General features: G+C 44.9%; 1 protein-coding gene across 1 annotated transcript in view; it reads right to left on the reverse strand.

Annotated features, from left to right (window-relative positions):
* arhgap5 (Rho GTPase activating protein 5) overlaps window positions 1-23,762 on the reverse strand; it is an 86,525-nt gene that overhangs the window by 29,447 nt on the left and 33,316 nt on the right. The window contains exon 4 of the mRNA XM_032546814.1: window positions 1,594-1,671. Within this exon, the coding sequence (XP_032402705.1) occupies window positions 1,594-1,671 (78 nt within the window). The remainder of the gene's footprint in view (window positions 1-1,593; window positions 1,672-23,762) is intronic.

Consider the following 23,762-nt stretch of genomic DNA (forward strand, 5'->3'; position numbering starts at 1 on the left):
TGTCTGGTTCTTTAGGTTCTGACGGGTCTGCGGTTCCTCTCCTGATCCATTCTGTCTGATATCAAACAACCCACTGTGGGCCGCTGAATATCGCCGACACATTTTTTTTAAATGCCCCTGTTAAACTTCACTGTGATTGTTTAGCCTGTGTCTTCCCATTACCGTCTGTATTTTTGCCAGAGGTTTTGCTTCTAAGAACGGTGTAGTATCGGGTGGATATTTTAAAAAGACGCGAGCTGATAGCAGCTCACTGCGGCTGCGTAGAGTCCGTCTCTAGGCAACCATGACAACAGCGTGAGTTCGTGTGGTTTGGGGGGGTCCTGTTTAGATCCTTAAACGACAATATAGCTGACCTTAATATTTCCGGTGTCTTTTTTTTGGTCATTATTATTACGCTTATTGTTGAGATGTGTGTGATATGTGTGTCTATCAGACATTTATAGCAATACGGAATAAATCGTGTCCCGTATTGGTTCAATACGGGGTGGAGACAACAACAACCACCTGTCATTGTAGCCTAGCTTATGCTAACCTGAATATTTACAACTCTCTTGTTGATACACTGACATTACTTACCTACTGTCTTTCAACCACTTTGAAAAGCTTTTCTTTGTCTCTCCAACATCTTTATCCCTCCCCCTCTTCTGTTTTCTGTTTTGTGCCCCGGAGGGTTATCTGCCGCCCATCTTTAGCTCCCTGTTGTTACAATTCAAATTTAAAAGAAAAAAAAAAACGCGCCTCAGCGCGTTGTCGAAGGGACTCTGCCCAAGCTACCTGTATGGGAGGGGAGAGCGGCTGGCAAGGAGGGGGGCGCCTAATCAGTGCTGTTCCTCTGTTGTTGATCATTTCAAACACAAACAGCTGTTAAGTACTTAACACTAGGAGGGCCGAAGGTAGTCCACGTAGACAACACTCCTATTCAGTCTAGAGATTGTCCAAATGGCCTAAGTACCCTTAAGTACCCTGGTAACTCATTTCTTTTAGAAAAACCTTTGCATACTTTTTGAAACAGATTGTATGTTTTGCAAACTCTATGTACATTTGGCAAAATGACCTGGATAATGCAGCACAACATCATGGATCAGCTGCAAAAAGTCACATCTCTCCAAAAACACTTCATGTATGCTTCAAAACTAAACTGACTAGTTGTAGGTATCATAGATACCCACCCCCAACATGGACTATTCACATCCCTACCTTCTGGCCTGACGGTCAACGACCACATGTACAATAGAACAATAGAAGAATAGAAGAATGGATGAATGGAGGCTAATTTGAGCCATCAGAGTCGTCAGTTTGGACAGGGTCTTGTGGCCCTGTTTCAGTCAGTCTGGGGAGAAATCGAAAACCTGGCCCTCCTGACTAGAAAAAAAATCCCCACATCGTTTTTGCGCCCCCTTTAGTACAGCGTCCCTATGCATTGCATACAGTGCATACCCTCTTTTTGCACCACTGCATAGCTTAAACTAGAATTACTAGCGTAAACTAGAAACTAGAATTACTTTCAGTCTGTTAAATGTTTTCAGTCACTGAAAGAGTCTGAAATAGGTTTCACTGTGAGCATATACAGTATCTAGACAGATCAAAGCTTACCTTGATCAAACTGTTTCTGAAGGTTATCTTGGTCTGTCTTGTTTCCACTGACACGGTAAACACCCTCAGTCGTTAGACCTGCAAAAACACAGACAATGTTCCTCATCAAAAACAGACAAAAATTCAGCTCTGCTGGGTTAAAGCAATGTTACATATGACGAAGGTGAGCAGGATGTTATATATTATGACCAGGGTTCACGTTAACAGAATACTTTTTGTATTTGAAACCTTTTCTTCATTTTGACAGGTTATAATTCACACCCTTGACTGGTACACATGGGCAGACATTAAAGTTTTTACGCAAACTTTGCCTCATCGCAGAGGCAACTAAAATTAATCAATAAAAAATATCATCTCATGGACACTGAACTAAATGCGTCTGCCTGACCGGGAGCTGACAGCATGTTGAAGAGTTATGGACAGGAAGCTTTGGAGCGCATCTGATTCAGAAGTGCATTCAAAACCTTTGGTTGAAATGGCGCCACTAATTCCAGTCTCCAATACATGATAAAGAACATAAAAAATTAAAGAGAATGCAATGCTGTTTCCATTTATAGTCTAAACAGAGGAGCCGTTTAGCTTGAGGAAATAAATAAAGGCTCAGAAGTTAATTAGACTGTAATGCGCAGCACAACTAATGCAGAGCACTGGATTAGTTGTGCACTATGATTTTAACAAATGGAGCTGGAAGACGTTATCTTCCCACGCCCAGAAGGAGAGCGGCGCTCAGGAGGAGAGCAGCAGACGTAAGCTCTGTCTGTTTTGGGGTAGCGAAACCACACAAAAAATCTTTGTAAAAGTGCATGCCCAGACCAGCATAAGGTAAAAAGCTCACAGAGTTCAATTGATCGGTTTGGATCAGAAAGATGCAACTGACTAATGAACTATCACAGATTTCTCTGCGGATGCAGACCAGGAGGACCTTGTGAGGCACTGTGCTTTCAGACCCCAACAGGTGAAGAGCTGGTAATTTGAGTGGAGTCGTTTAATTTCTTTTGTTATAAGTTATTGGGGTCGCAGTCAGACTTAGGTCCCAGAAAGCATTTATTTGGCAAAAGACAAAAAGCTGGACCATTGTTTAGAATAGAATAGAATAGAATTCAACTTTATTGTCATTGCACTGTCACAAGTACAAGCAACGAGATGTAGTTTGCATCTATCCAGAAGTGCTCTACGAGATATAAATATTTATTTACAGATGTACAAGACTATGTATGTATGGACTATAAGGGGTTATAGCAAGAGATATAGATATTGTGTATAAATATAAATATGGGAGCTATATGCACAGATTATACAGATTATACAGAATATACAAGAATGTTAGGGAATGGATTATAGATAAATAATGGCAGATAAAATGTACAGGTTGTATGTGTGTGTGAAGAAAACAGTCCGTGATGTGTGTGTGTGAGGATAGTCCATGTGTTATTGTTGTATGAGAGGATAGGGGAGTACAGTCCTTATAGTTTATGTTTTATGTCAGGAGGCGTTCAAAAGCGTGACAGCTGTGGGAAAGAAGCTGTTCCGGTGCCTGGTGGTTCTGGTCCGTAGGCTTCTGTAACGCCTCCCAGAGGGCAGGAGGGAAAAGAGTGTGTGTGCTGGGTGAGTGGAGTCCTTTGTGATTTTCCCGGCCCTTTTCAAACACCGCTTCCTGTAGATGTCCTTGATGGCAGGGAGCGGTGCCCCGGCGATATACTGGGCAGTTTTCACCACCCTCTGCAGCGCCTGCCGGTCGGAGACAGAGCAGTTCCCGTACCAAGCTGTAATACAGTTGGTGAGGATGCTCTCAATGGTGCAGCGGTAGAAGTTTGTGAGGATCTCTGAGGACAGGTGGTTCTTCCTCAGGGTCCTCATGAAGAAGAGGCGCTGATGCGCCTTCTTAATGAGTTTGGAGCAGCTGGTCGTCCAAGTCAGGTCCTCGGAGATGTGGACTCCCAGGAACTTAAAGGTGTCCACACACTCCACCACTGTCCCCTTAATGTGGATGGGTGGATGTAGGTCAGCGTTCCTCCTGAAGTCCACGATAAGCTCCTTGGTCTTCTCCGTGTTCAGCTGCAGGTTGTTTTTGTCGCACCACTCAGCCAGACGGTCTACCTCCTCCCTGTAAGCGGCCTCGTCATTATCTCTGATGAGGCCAATCACTGTGGTGTCGTCTGCGAACTTGATGATGGCGTTAGAGCCATGGACAGGTCTGCAGTCGTAGGTGAAGAGGGAGTAGAGGAAGGGACTCATCACACAGCCTTGTGGCACTCCGGTGTTTATGATGATGGTGGATGAGAAGTGGTTGTCCAGCCGGACATGTTGAGGTCGAATGGTCAGGAAGTCGAGCAACCAGTTACACATGAGTGAACTGATGCCGAGGTCTGTGAGTTTGGTAATGAGTTGTGATGGGATGACAGTGTTGAATGCTGAACTAAAATCTAAGAACAGCAGTCTGGCGTAAGTGTTCTTACTGTCCAGGTGAGAAAGGACAGAGTGCAGCGCTATAGAGACTGCATCCTCTGTGCTCCTGTTCTGTCTGTATGCAAATTGGTGGGGGTCTAGTGTGGGGGGGGAGACAGGATCTGAGATGTGCTAGGACCAGCCGCTCCAAGCACTTGGTAATGAGGGGGTAAGGGCTACCGGGCGGTAGTCATTGAGTCTGGTTGGGTTGGGATTCTTAGGAATTGGGACGATGGAGGTAGACTTGAAGCAGGTCGGTACCACAGCGCGGGCCAGGGACAGGTTGAAGATGTCTGTCAGCACTCCTGCCAGCTCCCCAGAGCACGTTCTGAGGACACGTCCAGGTATGCCATCAGGACCCGGAGCCTTGTGGGATTTAATCCTGCTCAGAGCCGCTCCTACGTCAGTGGGGAGGAAAGTCAGTGGCTGTTGGCCTGGGGTGGTAGCTGCTTTGGTTGCAGTTGTGGTATTCCCTTTCTCAAAACGAGCATAGAAGTTGTTAAGTTCGTTGAGGAAGGAGACATCAGTAGAAGCGGGGGTGGTATTGGGGTTCTTGTAGTCTGTGAGAATCTGAAGGCCTTGCCACATACGTCGGGGGTTGGCGTTAGAAAAATGATCCTCCACCTTCCTTTTGTAGTGGTGTTTGGCCTTCTTGATTCCCTTCTTCAGTTCAGCCCTGGCTGCACTGTAAGTCTGTGCATCCCCTGACCTGAAGGCGATGTTGCGGGCCTTCAGCAGGAGACGAACGTCTCGGTTCATCCAGGGTTTCTGGTTGGGGTACATGGTAATGCGTTTGCAGGTGGTGACACGTTCTATGGTGGTGGAAATATGGTTCAGTACAGATGAGGCGTACTGATCCAAGTCTGTATGGTGGAAAATAGTCCAATCTGTATTCCTGAACCGGTCCTGGAGCACAGCGTCTGAGCCCTCTGGCCACACCTTTACTGTCCTCACGGTAGGTTTCACACGTTGGATGAGTGGTAAGTACAGAGGTGTGAGGAACAGGGAGAGATGGTCTGATTGTCCGATGTTGGGGAGGGGTGTCACATTGTAGGCTCCAGCCAGACTGGAGTAGACATGGTCCAGGGTCTTGTCTCCTCTGGTGTGGCAGGAGACATGTTGGTGGAATCTGGGAAAAACTGTCTTCAAGTTGGAGTAATTGAAATCACCCACAACAATAAAAGCAGCCTCGGGGTATTTGGTTTGGTGTTTGCTAATAGCCACATAGAGTTCTTTCATGGCTAGCTTGGCATTAGCATCCGGGGGGGTGTACACGGCAGTGAGGATGATCGAGGTGAATTCCCTTGGGAGGTAATAAGGTCTGCATTTGACCATTAAAAACTCCACATTGTGTGAGTAGTGACTCTCGGTAGTAGCAGAGTCTGTGCACCAAGCTTTGTTAATATAAATGCACAAACCTCCGCCTCTGGTCTTGCCAGAGTCATCTGCTGTCCTGTCGGCTCGGTGTGTGTGGCGTCCACTTAGCTGGATAGCATTGTCCGGGCAGCTGTTGTTTAGCCATGTTTCGGTGAAAAACATGACATTTGAGTCCATAATCCGTCTGTCACTCGTGATGGATAGTCGTAACTCATCCATTTTATTAGCCAGAGAACGGACATTGGCGAGGAAAATGCTGGGTAAAAGGAGCCGGTGTGGTGTTAGCTTTAGCCTCGCTTGCACCCCTCCACGCTTACCCCGCCTTTGTTTACGTTCTCGTCGCGGCCTGCGTACACTTCCACCCGGCCGGGAGAAGTGAGCAGCCTCCGGTGTTCTGGAGATCTCTGGGATGAGTCGGAGATCGGCGATCATAGAGTCAAAATTGTAGCTCCAAAGGTCCAGAAGTTCGTGTCTGCTGTAGTGCAGCAACGCTGTGCAATTCTGAAAAAAAAGTCCAGTTATGAATAGATAAAAAACCACTAAAGAGCAGATTCTGGAGAGACGCTGAGCCTCGCATTGTTCACGCGCCGCCATCTTGGTCATCATCAGGATGTCATCATAAACACTAAATATTCTTGAAATCTTCCCAGCAATGATAATTCAGGAAAAATTAATTAGAAATGAAACCAATTTTGCTTGGCTTCCAGCTAAAACTTCCATTTTCAGCTGGAAGTTTCTAACCTCCATATGTTTTGACCAGATTAAAGCTGTTTCCCATAAAATGACTGAGAAAAATAAAGGAGCATTTCACACTTGTGCAAACGCCAGGACAGTTTTCTGGTGGCAGTAACAGCATAGTGCCTTAAGCAGACTTTCAGAAATATTTAGAAACATCATCAGCTCTCTTATCTATGAAACTCAGTTATTCCTTTTTCAGGTTGTTTAAAGTCTGACAACAATAATTGAAAGTACTAGAATGATTAATTAATTTTTTTTTCAATATTCCAAGGAGGTTAAGGTTTTTAGCTGGAACTTTTTTTAAATGGAGGAGCAACAGTTTAGTTTGCACACCCAGTTCAGTCAACTTGATAAGAATGAACAGTCATGTCTAGGGATACACAATATTATGGCACTAACATTGTCTTTTTTTTTGTTATATTAATGTACGGTGTTGCAGATTACTTTGTCCATCTCTAATTTATTCAGTGGAAGATCAATACAGAAACTTTGAATGTTGTATTACATCAGGTTTACACACTACATTTCACACAGATAACATCTAATTTAATCTTGTTTTTGGTCACCAGGGGCCTCATGTACAAAGCGGCATACGCACAAAAAATATGCGACGCCATATTTTCCGCACAAGTCAGCATGTATAAAAATGAACTTTGCATCAAAGTTTATGTAAATGTGTGCACGCTTTTTCCGTGGCGGGAAAAAGTGCAGCAACACGCAAACATTTTCTGTGAACAATATCAACTGCAAAGCGTCAAAACTCACCTAAATACACTGAAATCTGACTCCATTCAGTTATTCACGAAGTATCAAACCCGATGTTTTTTTAATGGTTTTAATATTTTATTGTTTAAACGATGAAACTGAAATACTCATACTGCTACAAACAAGGACATTGCCATGGTTATTGCTTCATGTGTTGGCAGACTTCCGGGTATTTATACTAATTTACATATGTATTTATGGGTAGCGACAGGGCGGACCAGCAGCTGCGCTCTATTTCCCACAAATTAGGATTTATAAATCTAAGGTGCGCAGCCGCGTGCATGCGCATGACTTCATACATCCAAATTTTTTTGTGCACCGTATTTTTCTAAATTTGTCCGTATGCCAAGTTTTAGTGTGAAAACTGCAGACTCTTTTATGCATGAGGCCCCTGGTGTTTCTGTTGTCAGTCTGGACTGTTCAATAAACAACAGAATAGAAGAACATAAACTTAATGTTACTCATCGTCCCCCTTATTCTCCCACTCTACCACCCGCAGTTCCATCTAATCTGAACTATAAATCAGTCTTTTATATTCAATATCTGACCACATTACTCATCTCTACATGCTGAAGAAAGGCACTTCATCAAAAACCTTCAGGCAATACAAACACAATTTTGTTTCATGGTATGCTTTAGTATATGCTACATAATAAAATGAATAGATTTTTTTATTAAGTAAAGAAAATGCACACATTGGGGTTTTTTAAAAGCATTTTTGGCAACTTTTTTGCAAAATACTATGTCTGACTTTATAAATAAAATATTGACTCTATCTCATCATATTTTCATTTATATTCCTCTATTGAAGTTTCTCAAACTGTTATCCACTGGCACCCCCAAGTGGACTGCAAGGTACTTTATATAAGCGATCGTTTATGTGCCATGACGTGAACTTAAGACCACTCAAAAGAAATGCTAAAGAAACCAATGAAAAAACAACAACATCAGGACTACTTATAAGATTGGAGGGAATTATGTTTTTCCATGTGTTTGACTGGAATGCTTAGAATCCACTCTTTCAGAATCTGTAAATAACTCAAAATACCTTCGAGTAGACTTGTTTGTATTTTTGAGGTCTGTGAATGTTTGATAAATGAGTTTCTCTGATTCTTGAATGATCTATCTCACAGTTTCTCCAACATGTCAACAGTCTAGAGCAGTGGTGCCCAAAGTTGGTCCTGGAGGGCCGGCATCTTGCATGTTTTAGTTCTCTCCTTGTTGGTAGTAACAACCTTTTCAGCATGTCAATGTTCTTCTTAGGCCTTCTATTGAGCCATCATTGGACCCAGAGAACTCCAGGCCCTACAGGACCAACTTTGGGCACCAATGATCTAGAGCTTACTGTCTTTATGAGGACATTTGATTCCCAAACAGGATGGAACACAAGGAACAGATACATGTCTGTCTTCACACAACCAGAACAGCTGGAAAGGGAATAAAGTCACAAATGAACTTCATGTTTGCATACTGGGATCTGATAGACTCTTCCTGCTGTGATATGATCCCTTAGTCTGATGCACACATCAGCACACATCTTATCACTACTTTACCCTACCATTTCTCCCTTATCTGTCAAAATTGGAACCTTGCTCTACCTGCTTTTCTGTCCGTATGTCAGCGCCAACTTATAGCATAGATCTGCTGGAGCAGGAACCAGGAAGCCAGTTTAGTAAGCAAGAGTCAACCGTAGTAAATTTTGACTAAATACATTGTTATTATACAGTCACTGGCCACTTTTTTAAGTACACCTGTCCAACTGCTCATTTAAGCAACTGTCGAATCAGCCAATTACATGGCAGAAACTCAACGCATTTAGTCTACAGCAGAAGACCACACCACATGCCACTCCTGTCAGGAACAGGAAACTGAGGCTACAATTCAAACAGGCTCATCAAAATTCGACAATAGTAGATTGGAAAAACGTTGCTTTAGTCTATTTCTGCTGCGACATTCGGATAGTCTGGTTGGAATTTGGCGTTAAACCAGGGAGAGTTTAACGTTAAACCAGGGAGAAACCATGAAACATGAAAGCATGGATCCATCCTGCCTTGTATCAGCGGTTCAGGGGGGTGGTGGTGCAGTGGTGTGGGTGATATTTTCCTGGCATACTTTGGGCCCTTAAGTACCAACTGAGCATTGTGTCAACGTCACAGTCTACCTGAGTATTGTTGCTGACCATGTCCATCCCATTATGACCACAGTGTATCCATCTTTTGATGGCTATTTCCAGCAGGATAATGCACCATGTCATAAAGCACGAATCATCTCAGACTGGTTTCTTGAACATGAGAATGAGTTCAATGTACTCGTAAGGTATGGGGGAATTTTCCTGCCATAATCCAAGAGCACACATTTTCAGTCTGAAAACAGGATCTCATGTCTTTTGTTCTCAAAACTTTTAATACTTTTGCTTACATTTTCACTTTGAAAGTAGGACTTCATGTCTTTCTTCTCAAAACTTGTAACGCTTTCCTCAAAGCTTCTTCTTGCGCTCACACTTAGTCTCTGCTCGGACTCTTTGCTCGCTTACGAAACGTGGAACCGTCTTTTGGCACAGTCGCTTAGTAACCTCTCAGCCAATAGAATGAAAGTGTTGTAATGGGTGCGTTTGTTTCCTTTTCGCGGGTTTGCCTGTGTACCTACTATGGAATGTAGCAACCTGTGCCAGACATCATATAATTATGACAGTGCATTGGCTGCTCTGGTGCAGGAATTGAGGTGGCCATCTTGGAGCGGTCGTCCCTCCTACTTGGTTAAACCAAAACAGCAGAAGAAGCCTCAGCACTGCCGGATATTTTTGCTCAGATCGACGGACTATTGACGTGAGATATCGGGGGATAACGTTTCACAAGTAAGACAGATATATTACCGTTTACTTTTTGTGAATAAAATATTACTATAATGTATTTATGTCCACTGACAAAATGCCAGCTAATATTAGCTATAGAGCTTGGTGTAATACCGGGATTCAGCCCCCGCTATGAATACTAACGGAGACTTAACCTAACATTGATTTAGATTATGCGACACAAGGTGGCAAAGACTGTTATTTATATGTAATTCTTTCACTCTGTCAAAAGTAAGATAGCTCCCATTTTTGTTTTGAAGGTTTCATAAAGACAATGATGTGAGGAAGAAGTGGGAAATGTCTTTAAGGAGAGACGGATTCACTACACTGATGTAACATAACCACTATGTTTGTTTTTTTCTGAATAGATACATTAAAAGTAAATGTAAATGTATCAACCTGTCGTGTAGAACAGTTGCTGTGATTTCATTGTTAAAAAGTATTCCAATTTCCACTGTTTATAACTGATTTGGGTAAATCCTGATGTTTTCAGGTGTGTGTGAAACAAATTAGTAATTAAAAAGGGGCGTGTGCGTCTGCACAGGAGGCGCAAGCGGGGAGGAAGACGCTCACCGTGGGATCTGTGCAGCGGGAGTTTTGACTTGTCTGAACGTTTAAAACTAGTAAAAATCAAAGGAAAGACATAAAAAACAGCGATCAAAGTTCGCCCCGTGCCACAGATAGTATTTTAGGAACTGGATCGGAGTTTGCACCCAGGAAACGGCGCCCGGTGCAAGTGGACGCCGCCAGTGCGAGAGGACGCCACCGAGGGGAAAGAAAAACGCTCCCGGTGAGATCTGGACGGTACTTTTCTTTTTGGGGATTTTTGCTGGTACCACTCTTTTTTCGTATCTTTTTTGGGAGGGGTTTTGACGTTAGGATTTTTCATTTTGGATCGGGACTTTGGATCAAAACGGGGAAATACTTCCAGGACTTTGTTTATTTTTCGAGGATATGGAACTCTTTGTGGACAATAATCTCTTTGAAAAAAGGATGGGAAAATTTTGGACATTTAATTAATTAGGTCTTTTGCTGATTCAAACCGAGTGACCATAATTATTTTTTGAGGGAATGTGGTTATCGATCTATCAAGATAACTATTATTATTTCGTAGTATTGAAATTCTTTTTCAATAAATCATTGTTGCTAAGGATCAACTTATTTCTTATTGAGTGATTGGGTATTTATTTATTTATTTATGTTTACAAATTAATGGGGTAGCATACCTTACCTGATTCCTGGGACAGATCTCCCTTGTGTGTATTGTAAGTTCTGCTTTAAGCCGAATGTAACAAAATGGTGGCCTGTATGGGGACCAGGATAATATAATTTCAGGTTTTGTGCTACATTAGATGACACAATCTATTCCGTTTTCCCCAAAAATATTTAAATATGCTGAACCATGTATCATTTCAAATCAAAAATACTTTAAAAAAAAAACATTTCCTTGTAAATGTAGCTATGATAGCTGTTTGAGTAAGGTTTACAGAAAAAAATTTGTGAAAATCTATTTAGCATTTAGTGAGGTGTGATTGATTAAATGCACTGATTCGTCATTGTGCCTGTCAAACTTATAATGCTGTGTGGAGCAGTCGATCGCTCCAAGATGGCCACTATAAATCTCGTCAGCGACAGTATTCAAGAGCGGTCCATGAGGCGTCTATTCTTTCTATGCTACTGATCGCTAACAGCTACTGATCTTAGGCAGGCTTTTGTTCACCCAACCAAAGTCACTACATAATTTATATATACTGTATATATTGTATATAGCTATATATACTGTATATATAGCTATATATGTAGATATAAAAATAATCAGTGACATGCGGTCAGGGGAGGCAGACCCTTACCTGTCATCATGGAAGAATAATATAATGATAGGATAATTTATATAGCTATTTTCACCCTGTGTTTTGTACTATGAAGTATTTATTTTTCATTTAGCTTTACCAATTTTGATTATTTTTTCTTCAAAATCGCTAAATTTTGCAATTTTCCATTCATATGCTCAGAAGCGCAGCTGGTCAGCAGTGAGCTGAGCTGAGCCTGAGATTGCGCATCCACTCGCTAACTGCACTGGCTGCAATTCATATGGACCAGACTCTAAGGAATGTTTCCAGTACCTTGATGAATCTATGTCACGAAGGATTAAGGCAGTTCTGAAGACAAAAGTTACATTATATATATTTAGCAATATATTATTGTTTGTATATCATGTAATTACAGGCACACTTGCGTACATGTCTTTGTACAATGACAATAAAAAAAGTCTAAGACAAAAGGGTGTCCAACCCGGTACTAGCAAGGTGTACCTAATAAAGTGGCTAGTGAGTGAATTTTGTTTTTAACTCACGTAGAAGTAAATGCTGAAATGGTTGGTACCACTCATTATAATGGGCTGTTTAAGAACAAGTACAATATTCCTATGCATAAATGTAATTAAGCATGGTAGTTGGAGTGATGCTGCATAATTACCCAAGTTGTTTTGCCAATGTAGCCAGGCTTCCTTTTTGTTGAAGTCAAGCTGTCTGTGAACCGTAACACACCCATTTGGGGCTAGGCCCCCTGTCGGCCAGAGGCCCTTTACTTCCTGGTGTCATGAAGCGGTGTGTAGAGGTGGTGAGGCAGACGCAGCGGACCCAGGTAAGATGAATAAATGATGATTTTTATGGTAAATAAGTCCAGCAACAAGCAGCAGGCACAAGGAAACACTGACCACGACTAGACTGAACATTGACAACGACATTGACAAGGACCCGACGAGGAACAAGGAACACAGGTGGAGTTAAATACACGGGAAGGTAATCACAGAGACAAGACACACCTGGGAACAATCAAGGGGAGGACAGGACAACGAAGAGACTCAAGGACACAAAACACTCTAAATAAACACAGAAAACACAGATCCTGACACCTGGAGGGCCGACATCCTGCATGTTTTAGTTCTCTCCCTGATTTCACGCACTTGGATCCAATGATGGCTCATTAGAGGCCTAAGAAGAACATTGACCTGCTGAAAAGGTTGTTACTACTACCAGGGAGAGAACTAAAACATGCGGTCCTCCAGGACCAACTTTGGGCACCTCTGGCCTAGGTTAATGAGATCCCAGATTTCTCCTCAGCCTTAAACATCATCATCCCACAGACCCTGGTGCAGAAGCTCTTCTCTCTTATAGAATAGAATAGAATTACTTTATTCATCCCAGCAGGGAAATTATTTTGTAGTTACAGCAGCATAGAGACAAGACACACAACATCCACCACTGAGTAGCAATGTAGACAAGATAAAATAAGAATAAAATATGACATGCTGTCAATATAAAAAGCAGCTTAGAACAGACCTTGCAAGGATTCAAAATGCAGAACAGAATGTATATGTAAATATATGTACAGCAAGTGTGCCACAGTGCATCTCTTGGACTGAGTTCCACACTGGGGAACTGGATTGTGGACACCCTGACCAACAGACCTCAGACTGTCAGGATCAACAACACCGTCTCCATCACCTTCAGCACTGGCTCAGGCTGCGTGCCGAGCTTCCTCCTTTTCACTCTGCTGGCGCATGACTGCTCGGCAAGACACCCGAGCTGTCATATAGTGAAGTTTGCCGATGACACAGCAGTAGAGGGACGCATCATGAACAGTGATGAGTCAATATACAGAGAGGAGGTGGAACACCTGGTGCAGTGGTGCAGAAAAATAACCCCTGCATCAAAGTGAAGAAGACCAAGGAGATGGTGGTGGATATTAGAAGGGACAAGGATCCTCTTCAGCCACTGTATATCGGAGGAGCAACTGTAGAGGTGGTCTCCAGCTACAGGTACTTGGGTGTGCATATATCCAGTGACCTCACCTGGAGTACCAACACCTCCTGTCTGGCCAGGAAGGCCCACCAGCGTCTCAACTTCCTCAGGAAGCTGAGGAGAGCTGGACTTGGGAACTCAGTCCTGAGGAGCTTTTATCGCTGTGTGGTGGAGAGCATTCTCTGCACCTTCATCACCGTGTGGCGCAGCAGCTGCACAGCTGCTGAGAGGATGGCTCTGCAGAGGCTGCACAGAGTACTGTAGGGAGCAGCCTTTTTCCACCTCAGACGTCTACAAAGCATGATGCAGATGGAGGGCGCTCCTCATCATGAAGGACTCCACCCATCCTGCACACAGACTGTTCCAACTGCTCCCCTCATGCAGGAGGCTGATGAGCATCCAGAGCAAGACCACCAGGCTGAGGAACAGTTTCTTCCCTTCAGCCAACAGACTGCTGAACTCAAACTTCACCGAATACAGCTTCATTTCATGAATCATTTTTACACACACATATCTAAATATCACAAATTACTTTATTATTTACTTACCGTATTTTCCGCACTATAAGGCGCACCTAAAAACCTTCAATTTTCCCAAAAGCCGACAGTGTGCCTTATAATCCGGTATGCCTTATATATGGACCAATATTGAGCCACAACAGGTCTCGCAAATACGGTAAGCAGCCGCCAACTTCATTTTCCCCCGTAGAAGAAGAAACAGGGAAAGCAGCCGCCGACTTCATTTTCCCCCGTAGAAGAAGAAACGGGGGAAAGTAGCCACCGACTTCATTTTCCCCCGTAGAAGAAGAAGCGCGCGGTGCACGCTGGGTTTTGTGTAAAGACCCCAAAATGGCTCCTATTAAGAGACATGCTTACGACGCAGAGTTTAAGCTCAAGGCGATCAGTCACGCAGTAGAACACAGGAATAGAGCAGCAGCGAGAGAATTTAACATGAACGAATCAATGGTGCGGAAGTGGAGGAAGCAACAGCTGTTCATTGAATGAACGGAGTTTTCAGAACGCTGGTTTGTAATCTATTAATAAAGTTTGACTGACCTATCTGACTATTTTGTTGACATTCCCTTTAGCGCAGCTCCATCTAATGGATGCATAACGTAACCCCAGCCTCTACTGTAGCATCTATTCTATGCACCTTATAATGCGGTGCGCCTTATATATGAAAAAAGTTTTAAAATAGGCCATTCATTGAAGGTGCGCCTTATAATGTGGTGCACCTTATAGTGCGGAAAATACGGTATTTATATTTTATTTGTCTTACTAAATTTCTTCATCTGGGACCCAAGTCCAAATTTTGTCCCACAAACAAATAAGATGGTATGACAATAAAAAATCCTTAAATCCTTAAGTTGTCATAACAAAGACATTTTTAACTATGTCGACTTCGTTCTAAAAGTGCTATTAGATATATCGAATGACACTTAATGACAGCAGGTGTTATGTCATGTTTATGACAGCATCATGTCAGTCTTATGCACACCCTTCAATATAATGTACAGCAATACCCATTATTGGGTATTGCTATTTTTACTGTTTTTACTTGAATCACTGTATAGCACTTTTAAATCACTTTTTGCACTTTATTAACAGGCACTTTATTTAGCACTGCACTTTAAGCATAGATTTGCACATAAATAACAATTTGCACACAAGAAGTTTTAACTGTATTTATTGAGTATTTTTAGTGATTAGCATGTAGCCTTTTGTTCTGGGCTCTGCACAGCTGCTCCTCATTGAGAAGTGAGGTGGTTGCCTGTGAAGGGAGGATAATTGTTACTCGGAGCAATGAGCTACTGGTGGGTAAAACTGAGCAAATGGTTGTGCATAACCTGTTAAGTGTGGAGTGCTAATATGAAGTGACTCACTGTCTTTTCTGTGTCCTCTCCAGGGCGTTTGGACAAATACTGTCCCAGGGGTCCAGACCAAAGTCAGGACCAAAGTCGGACCTGGAGGGCCGGCATCCTGGCAAAATGGCCTCTCCCACTTTTCAATGTTCCAGTAGAGGCCATTGAGTAGTGGGGGCAGGGGGATTGTTTATGGGTTTTGTGGTGTTTCATTATGGTGTAATGATAAAACATAAAATATTTATAAAAAGTAAGTGGAAATGTTTCTATTTACTAAAAGGTATTTTATTTAAATAGGTGGAGATTGGTGAATTAAAGGTAGTTTGGTCCGTCACAGATGGGACTATTTAAGGCTGCAGTTTCACCTGTGAAATGATTTATTGATGCTGCGAGAAAAATATACCACTGCTGTTCCACCTGACTCTGCCTCAACTTTTCATCCTCACTGTAAAATCCAGCCACAAAAAGCCACCTTGTTACAGGCACACACACAATTTCATATATCTTTCTGCTTCTTGGAATCCTTTAAAAATAAAATCAACAGAGAAGATATTAGGACTAAAGCATTAGAACATGCATTAGTTAAACATTACCCAATGAAACTGTGCATCTCATTGGGGTAAGAGTTACTGGCATTTCTTAAATAATAGCACCAGTAAAACTTGAATTACTGTCATTAAAACAACAAACCACAATCTGATCAGTTTATACTCAAAAAAATCCTAAATATGTTTCCGACAAATCTACTTCTGCAAATTATGCTACATATTCTAGTCAGATCACAGTCATGCGCCCTTAGCTCCTTCTTCTGTTGTCTTAATATCCAATTCACAATTTTACTTAAGAAAGTTCTGCCTGAAATTGCATCTGCTCTGATCCAAATCATAAACTCAATCCTCTCATTTGTTTTTCCCCTTACTTTAAAAACAGCAGTTATCAAACCACTGATAAAAAAATAACAATCTGGCAAGTCACTACTACAGAATTACAGGCTAGTCAGTGGATTTCCGGTTTGATTCCTGGTCTGCCTGCCCTCATCATTTGTGTCCCTGGGCAAGACTTCACCCACCTCACATGCTGGCGTTGGCCAGAAGGGCCAATAGAGCAAAATATGCAGCCTTGCTTCTATCAACTAAGCGATAGGGCAGCTGTAGCTACAATCCAATCAACAGCATGTGAATGAGCCCTTTTGAGATTTCAATTGGAGATGCTTTTCCTCAACCTGCTGTGCAAACTCTGACTTGCTTCTATCTTATTACTTATGCAGCAGCAGTAGCAGCTTGCTCTGCTTCGCTCCCATCTCTGCTCCACAATCCTCAATCCAACATCCAAGCTTGGATGTGGCGCAAAGTGCACCCATGTGAAATTATGTAGCCGACAGAAATACAGAGACCTGTCAAGGAAAGCTGCTACCATGGAAACAGATTTTATTCTTAAATGATTCAGCTTCCATCTATAAAATAAAGTCTCTCCTCTTAGACCATAGGTGTCAAACTCTGGCCCGCGGGCCAAATTTGGCCCGCAGTGTAATTATATTTGGCCCGCGAGGCAATTTTAAATTAATATTAGAGCCGGCCGGCCCGCCGGTATTATACGGTGGCAACGCTGTGATGCTGCATTCACCGCTTATACTACAAATCCCATAATGCTCTGCTGTTTTTTGGCGCGTCAATCAGGACAGAGGCAGACACGCCTCCTCCTCTGTGTCAGTAACACTTATGGTAGCGGACATGGATGTATTAGGAAGGTGGTGATCCGTCTTCTTGCGCACTCCTTCGGTTGAAAGCCCCGGCGCACCCCGCATCCCCGTGCCTCTCCCCCAAACCACACTGCGACCTCAAACTACAGCTGTCACTGTGTTACCCCACCAAAAAATGGCAAAAAGAAAGACAGAAAATAGAACTTTTCTGGACAGGAGGGAAACAGAATATCTGTTTACATCAGTGTTGTATAAAGTACTGAAATCTCAGAGTCAAGTAAAAGTACAAGTACCTCTCCAAAATATGACTTTGGTAAAAGTCGAAGTCACTGACTGAAATGTTACTTGAGTTAAAGTCTTAAAGTATCTGAAACTTCTTGTACTTAAGTATGGAAATTACTGTAAAAATGGATGTACTCAAGTAATGTAATGAAAAGTACAAGTAAAAAGTAAAACAAAGCAAATGCAGTTTGAATGACATTTTTTATATTTTGGTAAACTTGTCAAATACACTTAAAATAATGTACACAACCAAGTGCAGGCAAAATTAAACCTGCTAATAGATATACCTGCAGGCATCATTTAGTTAAGAAAATTAGGTGCTTTACCTATAGCACAAGGTTAACTTAACCTGCTTTACAACTGAACCAGCTTCTTAGTAAACCCTCCAGGACAGAAAATACAAAGTTTTTGTAAGCCTTAAGTTTTCCCTTCAAGTAAGGTCAGTGCTGAAAATGAGAAAAATAAATAGTACAGAAAATGCGGCCAACATGAAGAAAAAGAGCTGTTACAATTACTCTACTTCACAAATCAGTGAATCAGTCAATGCTACAGTCAGTAGGTGGTGCACACAACTGGTCATTATGCAAAAGAAAAAAAGAATTGGGAGGGAAATGCAGCTTATTGGCATCTGTAAACCTGGTTTTGAACTTGCATGCCTTTCCTATATTCGTTAAATTTAGTCTAAATTGCTATCGCTATGGCTTCTGTCCCCCCTTGAACAGAGGAGTCTAGGTAGCCTGCTACAGTCAACATTAAGCCTAAGCTAAATACACCACGTGTGGAACTGAAACAATGCCAAACAAAGTTCATTTATGGTCAAGATTTCACAATACAGTAGTGCCTAGTGACCAAGCTATAGTTACTGACACAGGAGGATTATAACCATTTCATAAGACGTTACCTCGATGTGTTTCTTCAAGTTGGACGGGAAGTTTTTGTAAGATAGAATTTCCACATCTTCGGGCAGGAATAACATACACTGCATGCGGTACGACGAATCTTTAACACCCACGAAAGAGTGTATTGTGTTTAAATAAGGCCATGGGCTCTCATCACCAGCTGGTGGTTCCCCTGGAGCCGTGTCCGACGTAGTTGCAGTCGTTGTGGTCTCCGTCTCCTCCTCCATGTGGCCGCTGCTGATTGCGAGACTTGCTTTGTGTTTAATGGGAGAAGCGAAACAGGTGTATCCTATTGGTGGTGATGAACAAGCCCAGGCAAGCAGGCTACCGACTTTGTTCGGTAGCCTGCTTGCTACTTGCTAATCAGTAGGTGGGATCAAAACACTTGCGTTTCTCTCTCTCGCTTTTTTGTAACGAGTAACTAAACCACACATTGAAAATGTATCGGAGTAAAAGTACGCAATTAAGTTCGGAAATATAGTGAAGTAAAAGTGAAAGTCATCAAAAATTTTCATACTCGAGGAAAGTATGAAGTACTCCAAAATATACTTAAGTAAAGTAGTGAAGTATTTTTACTTCGTTACTATACAACACTGGTTTATAGCTCACTGGTATGTGAGCAACTTTTCTCCTCAATGAAGATGGCGAAAACGTCTCACAGGAGACGTCTGACTGACGAACATCTTTGTTCGATAATGAAGGTTTCCTCAGCTCAAACCCTGAGCCCCGACATTGATGAACTGGCATCCAAGAAAAGATGCCAGGTATCTGGCTTTGGCCGCATCAGAGTAGATCAGTGTGTCGCAAAATGAGCAATAAATAAGTTTTCTATGCACCTTTTCTTGTTACTCCAAGGCCTGAATGGTTTATTCAAAGTTTATTTAATGATTTATTCATAGTTATTGGGGCCTGCCATGCAAAGCAATGGCAGGAACCTATTACTATCCTCCCAAGAAAGGTGTCTCTTTAATCTTTATTTTTCTTCCGTAACCGTTAACGCGGCTCGTACCGCTGCGTGCACACCTACAAATGAGGTATCAAAACGTGCAGAAAATTCACGCCATTGGAGCTATTACTTTTGGTGGGATTTGGGGTTAACATGGCGACATAATTCGCAAAAAACTACGAAAAAAAACCCATTATAAGTCAATGGGAAAAATCCTACAAATACCCTATTTTTGAGGATTTTCTGTGTCGTCACGAATTCACGTAGAAATCCATCCATCCATCCATCCATCCATCTTCTTCCGCTTATCCGAGGTCGGGTCGCGGGGGTAGCAGCTTCAGAAGGGAGGCCCAGACTTCCCTCTCCCCAGCCACTTCTTCTAGCTCCTCCGGGGGAATCCCGAGGCGTTCCCAGGCCAGCCGAGAGACATAGTCCCTCCAGCGTGTCCTGGGTCTTCCCCGGGGCCTCCTCCCGGTGGGACGTGCCCGGAACACCTCACCAGGGAGGCGTCTAGGAGGCATCCTGACCAGATGCCCGAGCCACCTCAACTGGCTCCTCTCGATGTGAAGGAGCAGCGGCTCTACTCTGAGTCCCTCCCGGATGACTGAGCTTCTCACCCCATCTCTAAGGGAGAGCCCAGCCACCCTACGGAGAAAACCCATTTCGGCCGCTTGTATCCGCGATCTCGTTCTTTCGGTCATGACCCAAAGCTCATGACCATAGATGAGGGTGGGAACGTAGATCGACCGGTAAATCGAGAGCCTCGCTTTTTGGCTCAGCTCTCTCTTCACCACGACGGACCGGTACAGCGCCCGCTTGACAGCAGACGCTGCGCCAATCCGCCTGTCGATCTCCCGCTCCCTTCTTCCCCCATTCGTGAACAAGATCCCGAGATACTTAAACTCCTCCACTTGGGGCAGGACACCCCCCCTGACCCGGAGAAGGCACTCTACCCTTTTCCGGCTCAAGACCATGGCCTCGGATTTGGAGGCACTGATCCTCATCCCGGCCGCGTCACACTCGGCTGCGAACCGCTCCAGCGAGAGCTGCAGATCACGATCTGATGAAGCCAAAAGGACCACATCGTCTGCAAAAAGCAGAGATGAGATCCTAAGGCCACCAAATCGGATCCCCTCAACACCTTGGCTGCGCCTAGAAATTCTGTCCATGAAAGTGATGAACAGAATCGGTGACAAAGGGCAGCCCTGGCGGAGTCCAACTCTCACCGGAAACGAGCCCGACTTACTGCCGGCAATGCGGACCAGACTCTGACACCGGTCATACAGGGACCTGACAGCCCGTATCAAAGGGCCCGGTACCCCATACTCCCGGAGAACCCCCCACAGGGCTCCCCGAGGGACACGGTCGAACGCCTTCTCCAGGTCCACAAAACACATGTAGACTGGTTGGGCGAACTCCCATGCACCCTCCAGGACCCTGCCGAGGGTGTAGAGCTGGTCCAGCGTTCCACGACCAGGACGAAAACCACACTGCTCTTCCTGAATCCGAGGTTCGACTATCCGACGGACCCTCCTCTCCAGGACCCCTGAATAGACCTTGCCAGGGAGGCTTAAGAGTGTGACCCCTCTATAATTGGAGCACACCCTCCGGTCCCCCTTTTTGAACAGGGGGACCACCACCCCAGTCTGCCAATCCAGGGGAACTGCCCCCGATGTCCATGCGACATTGCAGAGTCGCGTCAACCAACACAACCCTACAACATCCAGAGCCTTAAGAAACTCCGGGCGGATCTCATCCACCCCCGGGGCCCTGCCACCGAGGAGCTTTTTAACCACCTCGGCGACCTCGTCCCCGGAGATTGGAGAGCCCAACCCAGAGTCCCCAGGCTCCGCTTCCTCAGTGGAAGGCATGTTGGTGGGATTGAGGAGGTCTTCGAAGTACTCTGCCCACCGGCCCACAACGTCCCGAGTAGAGGTCAGCAGCACACCATCCCCACTATAAACAGTGTTGGTGCTGCACCGCTTCCCCCCCCTGAGACGCCGGATGGTGGACCAGAATCGCCTCGAAGCCGTACGGAAGTCTTTCTCCATGGCCTCTCCAAACTCCTCCCACGCCCGGGTTTTTGCCTCAGCAACCGCCCGAGCCGCATGCCGCTTCGCCCGCCGGTACCCATCAGCTGCTTCCGGAGTCCCACAGGCCAAAAAGGCCCGATAGGACTCCTTCTTCAGCCTGACGGCATCCCTCACCGAAGGTGTCCACCAGCGGGTTCGAGGGTTGCCGCCGCGACAGGCACCGACAACCTTGCGGCCACAGCTCCGATCGGCCGCCTCGACAATGGAGGCACGGAACACGGTCCACTCAGACTCCATGTCCCCCACCTCCCCCGGGACGTGTTCGAAGTTTTGCCGGAGATGGGAGTTAAAGCTCCGTCTCACAGGGGATTCCGCCAGACGTTCCCAGCAGACCCTCACAACACGTTTGGGCCTGCCAGGTCTGACCGGCTTTCGCCCCCACCACCGGAGCCAACTCACCACCAGGTAGTGGTCAGTGGACAGCTCCGCACCTCTCTTCACCCGAGTGTCCAAGACATACGGCCGCAGATCCGATGAAACGATGACAAAGTCGATCATCGAACTGCGGCCTAGGGTGTCCTGGTGCCAAGTGCACATATGGACACCCTTATGCTTGAACATGGTGTTCGTTATGGACAATCCATGGCGAGCACAGAAGTCCAGCAACAGAACACCGCTCGAGTTCAGGTCGGGCGGGCCGTTCCTCCCAACCACGCCCCTCCAGGTCTCACTGTCATTGCCCACGTGAGCGTTGAAGTCCCCCAGCAGAACAAGGGAGTCCCCAGGAGGAGCACTCTCCAGTACCCCCTCTAAGGACTCCAAAAAGGGTGGGTAATCTGAACTGTCGTTCGGCCCGTAAGCACAAACGACAGTCAGAACCCGTCCCCCCACCCGTAGGCGGAGGGATGCTACCCTCTCGTTCACCGGGGTAAACCCCAACGTACAGGCGCCGAGATGGGGAGCAACAAGTATGCCCACTCCTGCCCGACGCCTCTCACCTTGGGCAACTCCAGAGTGGAAGTATGTCCAGCCCCTCTCAAGGAGACTGGTTCCAGAACCAGAGCCATGCGTCGAGGTGAGACCGACTATTTCTAGCCGGAACCTCTCGACCTCACGCACTAGCTCCGGCTCCTTCCCCACCAGAGAGGTGACATTCCACGTCCCAAGAGCCAGTTTCTGCAACCGAGGATCGGACCGCCAGGGTCCCCTCCCTCTGCTGCCACCCATCCCACACTGCACCCGACCCCTTTGGCCCCTCCCACGGGTGGTGGGCCCATGGGAGGGGGGGCCCATGTTTCCTCTTCGGGCTGAGCCCGGCCGGGCTCCATGGGTAAAAGCCCGGCCACCAGACGCTCGCCATCGTGCCCCCCCTCCAGGCCTGGCTCCAGAGTGGGGCCCCGGTGACCCGCGTCCGGGCGAGGGAACACCAAGTCCAAAGTTTTCCTTCATCATTGGGGTCTTTGGGCTGCTCTTTGTCTGGTCTCTCACCTAGGACCTGTCTGCCTTGGGTGACCCTACCAGGGGCATGAAGCCCCAGACAGCATAGCTCCTAGGATCATTGGGACACTCAAACCCCTCCACCACGATAAGGTGGCAGCCCATGGAGGAGTCACGTAGAAATGCCATTCAAATTTCATTTTGTAGATACGTCCGTGATCTCTTCGAAAGTGAAGACGGCTCGTCGATACCAATTACGGTTTGTCCACAATTTGTCTCTAAGCGACCCAAAGTTTTTCATTTTTCCTAAACTTAGAGTGTGTCTCTGACCGATTAGAGTGAGAAATGAAGAGAATTTTTCACCCCAAAATAATTTTGAAATCACCATCACGCCCACAAATATCGCACGATTGGTATCAAAATCGGTCCTGACATTGATACGCATGTCTGCTCCGGTAAAATGTTTTCGAAATTTATCTAGACCGTACGGTTTTCTGTCACGGTGCTTCAGAGCAAGGTCATGCGACAGGATTTTCTGAGGCTCTCTGAGGCTCTCTCCCATGTATTTGACTAAATTTTCAGATCTGGGCAAAACATTTCTTTCTCTCATCGCTGTTAATACTGTGAGTGAGGTAGAGATATGAATCTCGGGACTATCGCAGAAGACACATTGCCCTCTCATACGCTTCAAACGCCTTTCGAATATGTATTACGGTTCCCGAACGGAAAGGAGTTGTTCCCAATGCTTTTTTTGGGTGAAACTGGCTGGCTCAAACAGAGAATTGTCTGCCCCAGCATGTCTCACTCACAGCTCACACTTTGCTGAGACAATTATTTACCATAGCAATGGAATTCAGGAGGCTATTGGCTGCTGCTTAGGACTACAGATACGCATCACTGTAGTTCTATCTATGGTGGAAGACTCATTTGAAACAGAGGACTGAACTGGCCGTTAGAACTACTTGTGTTTTGGGCTTTTTATAACTGATTTAACTCAGTCACTGTTACACATGGGATTAGTTCGGAACTTTAA

Source organism: Xiphophorus hellerii, chromosome 19 (assembly GCF_003331165.1).
Source record: "Xiphophorus hellerii strain 12219 chromosome 19, Xiphophorus_hellerii-4.1, whole genome shotgun sequence".
Lineage (NCBI taxonomy): Eukaryota > Metazoa > Chordata > Actinopteri > Cyprinodontiformes > Poeciliidae > Xiphophorus > Xiphophorus hellerii.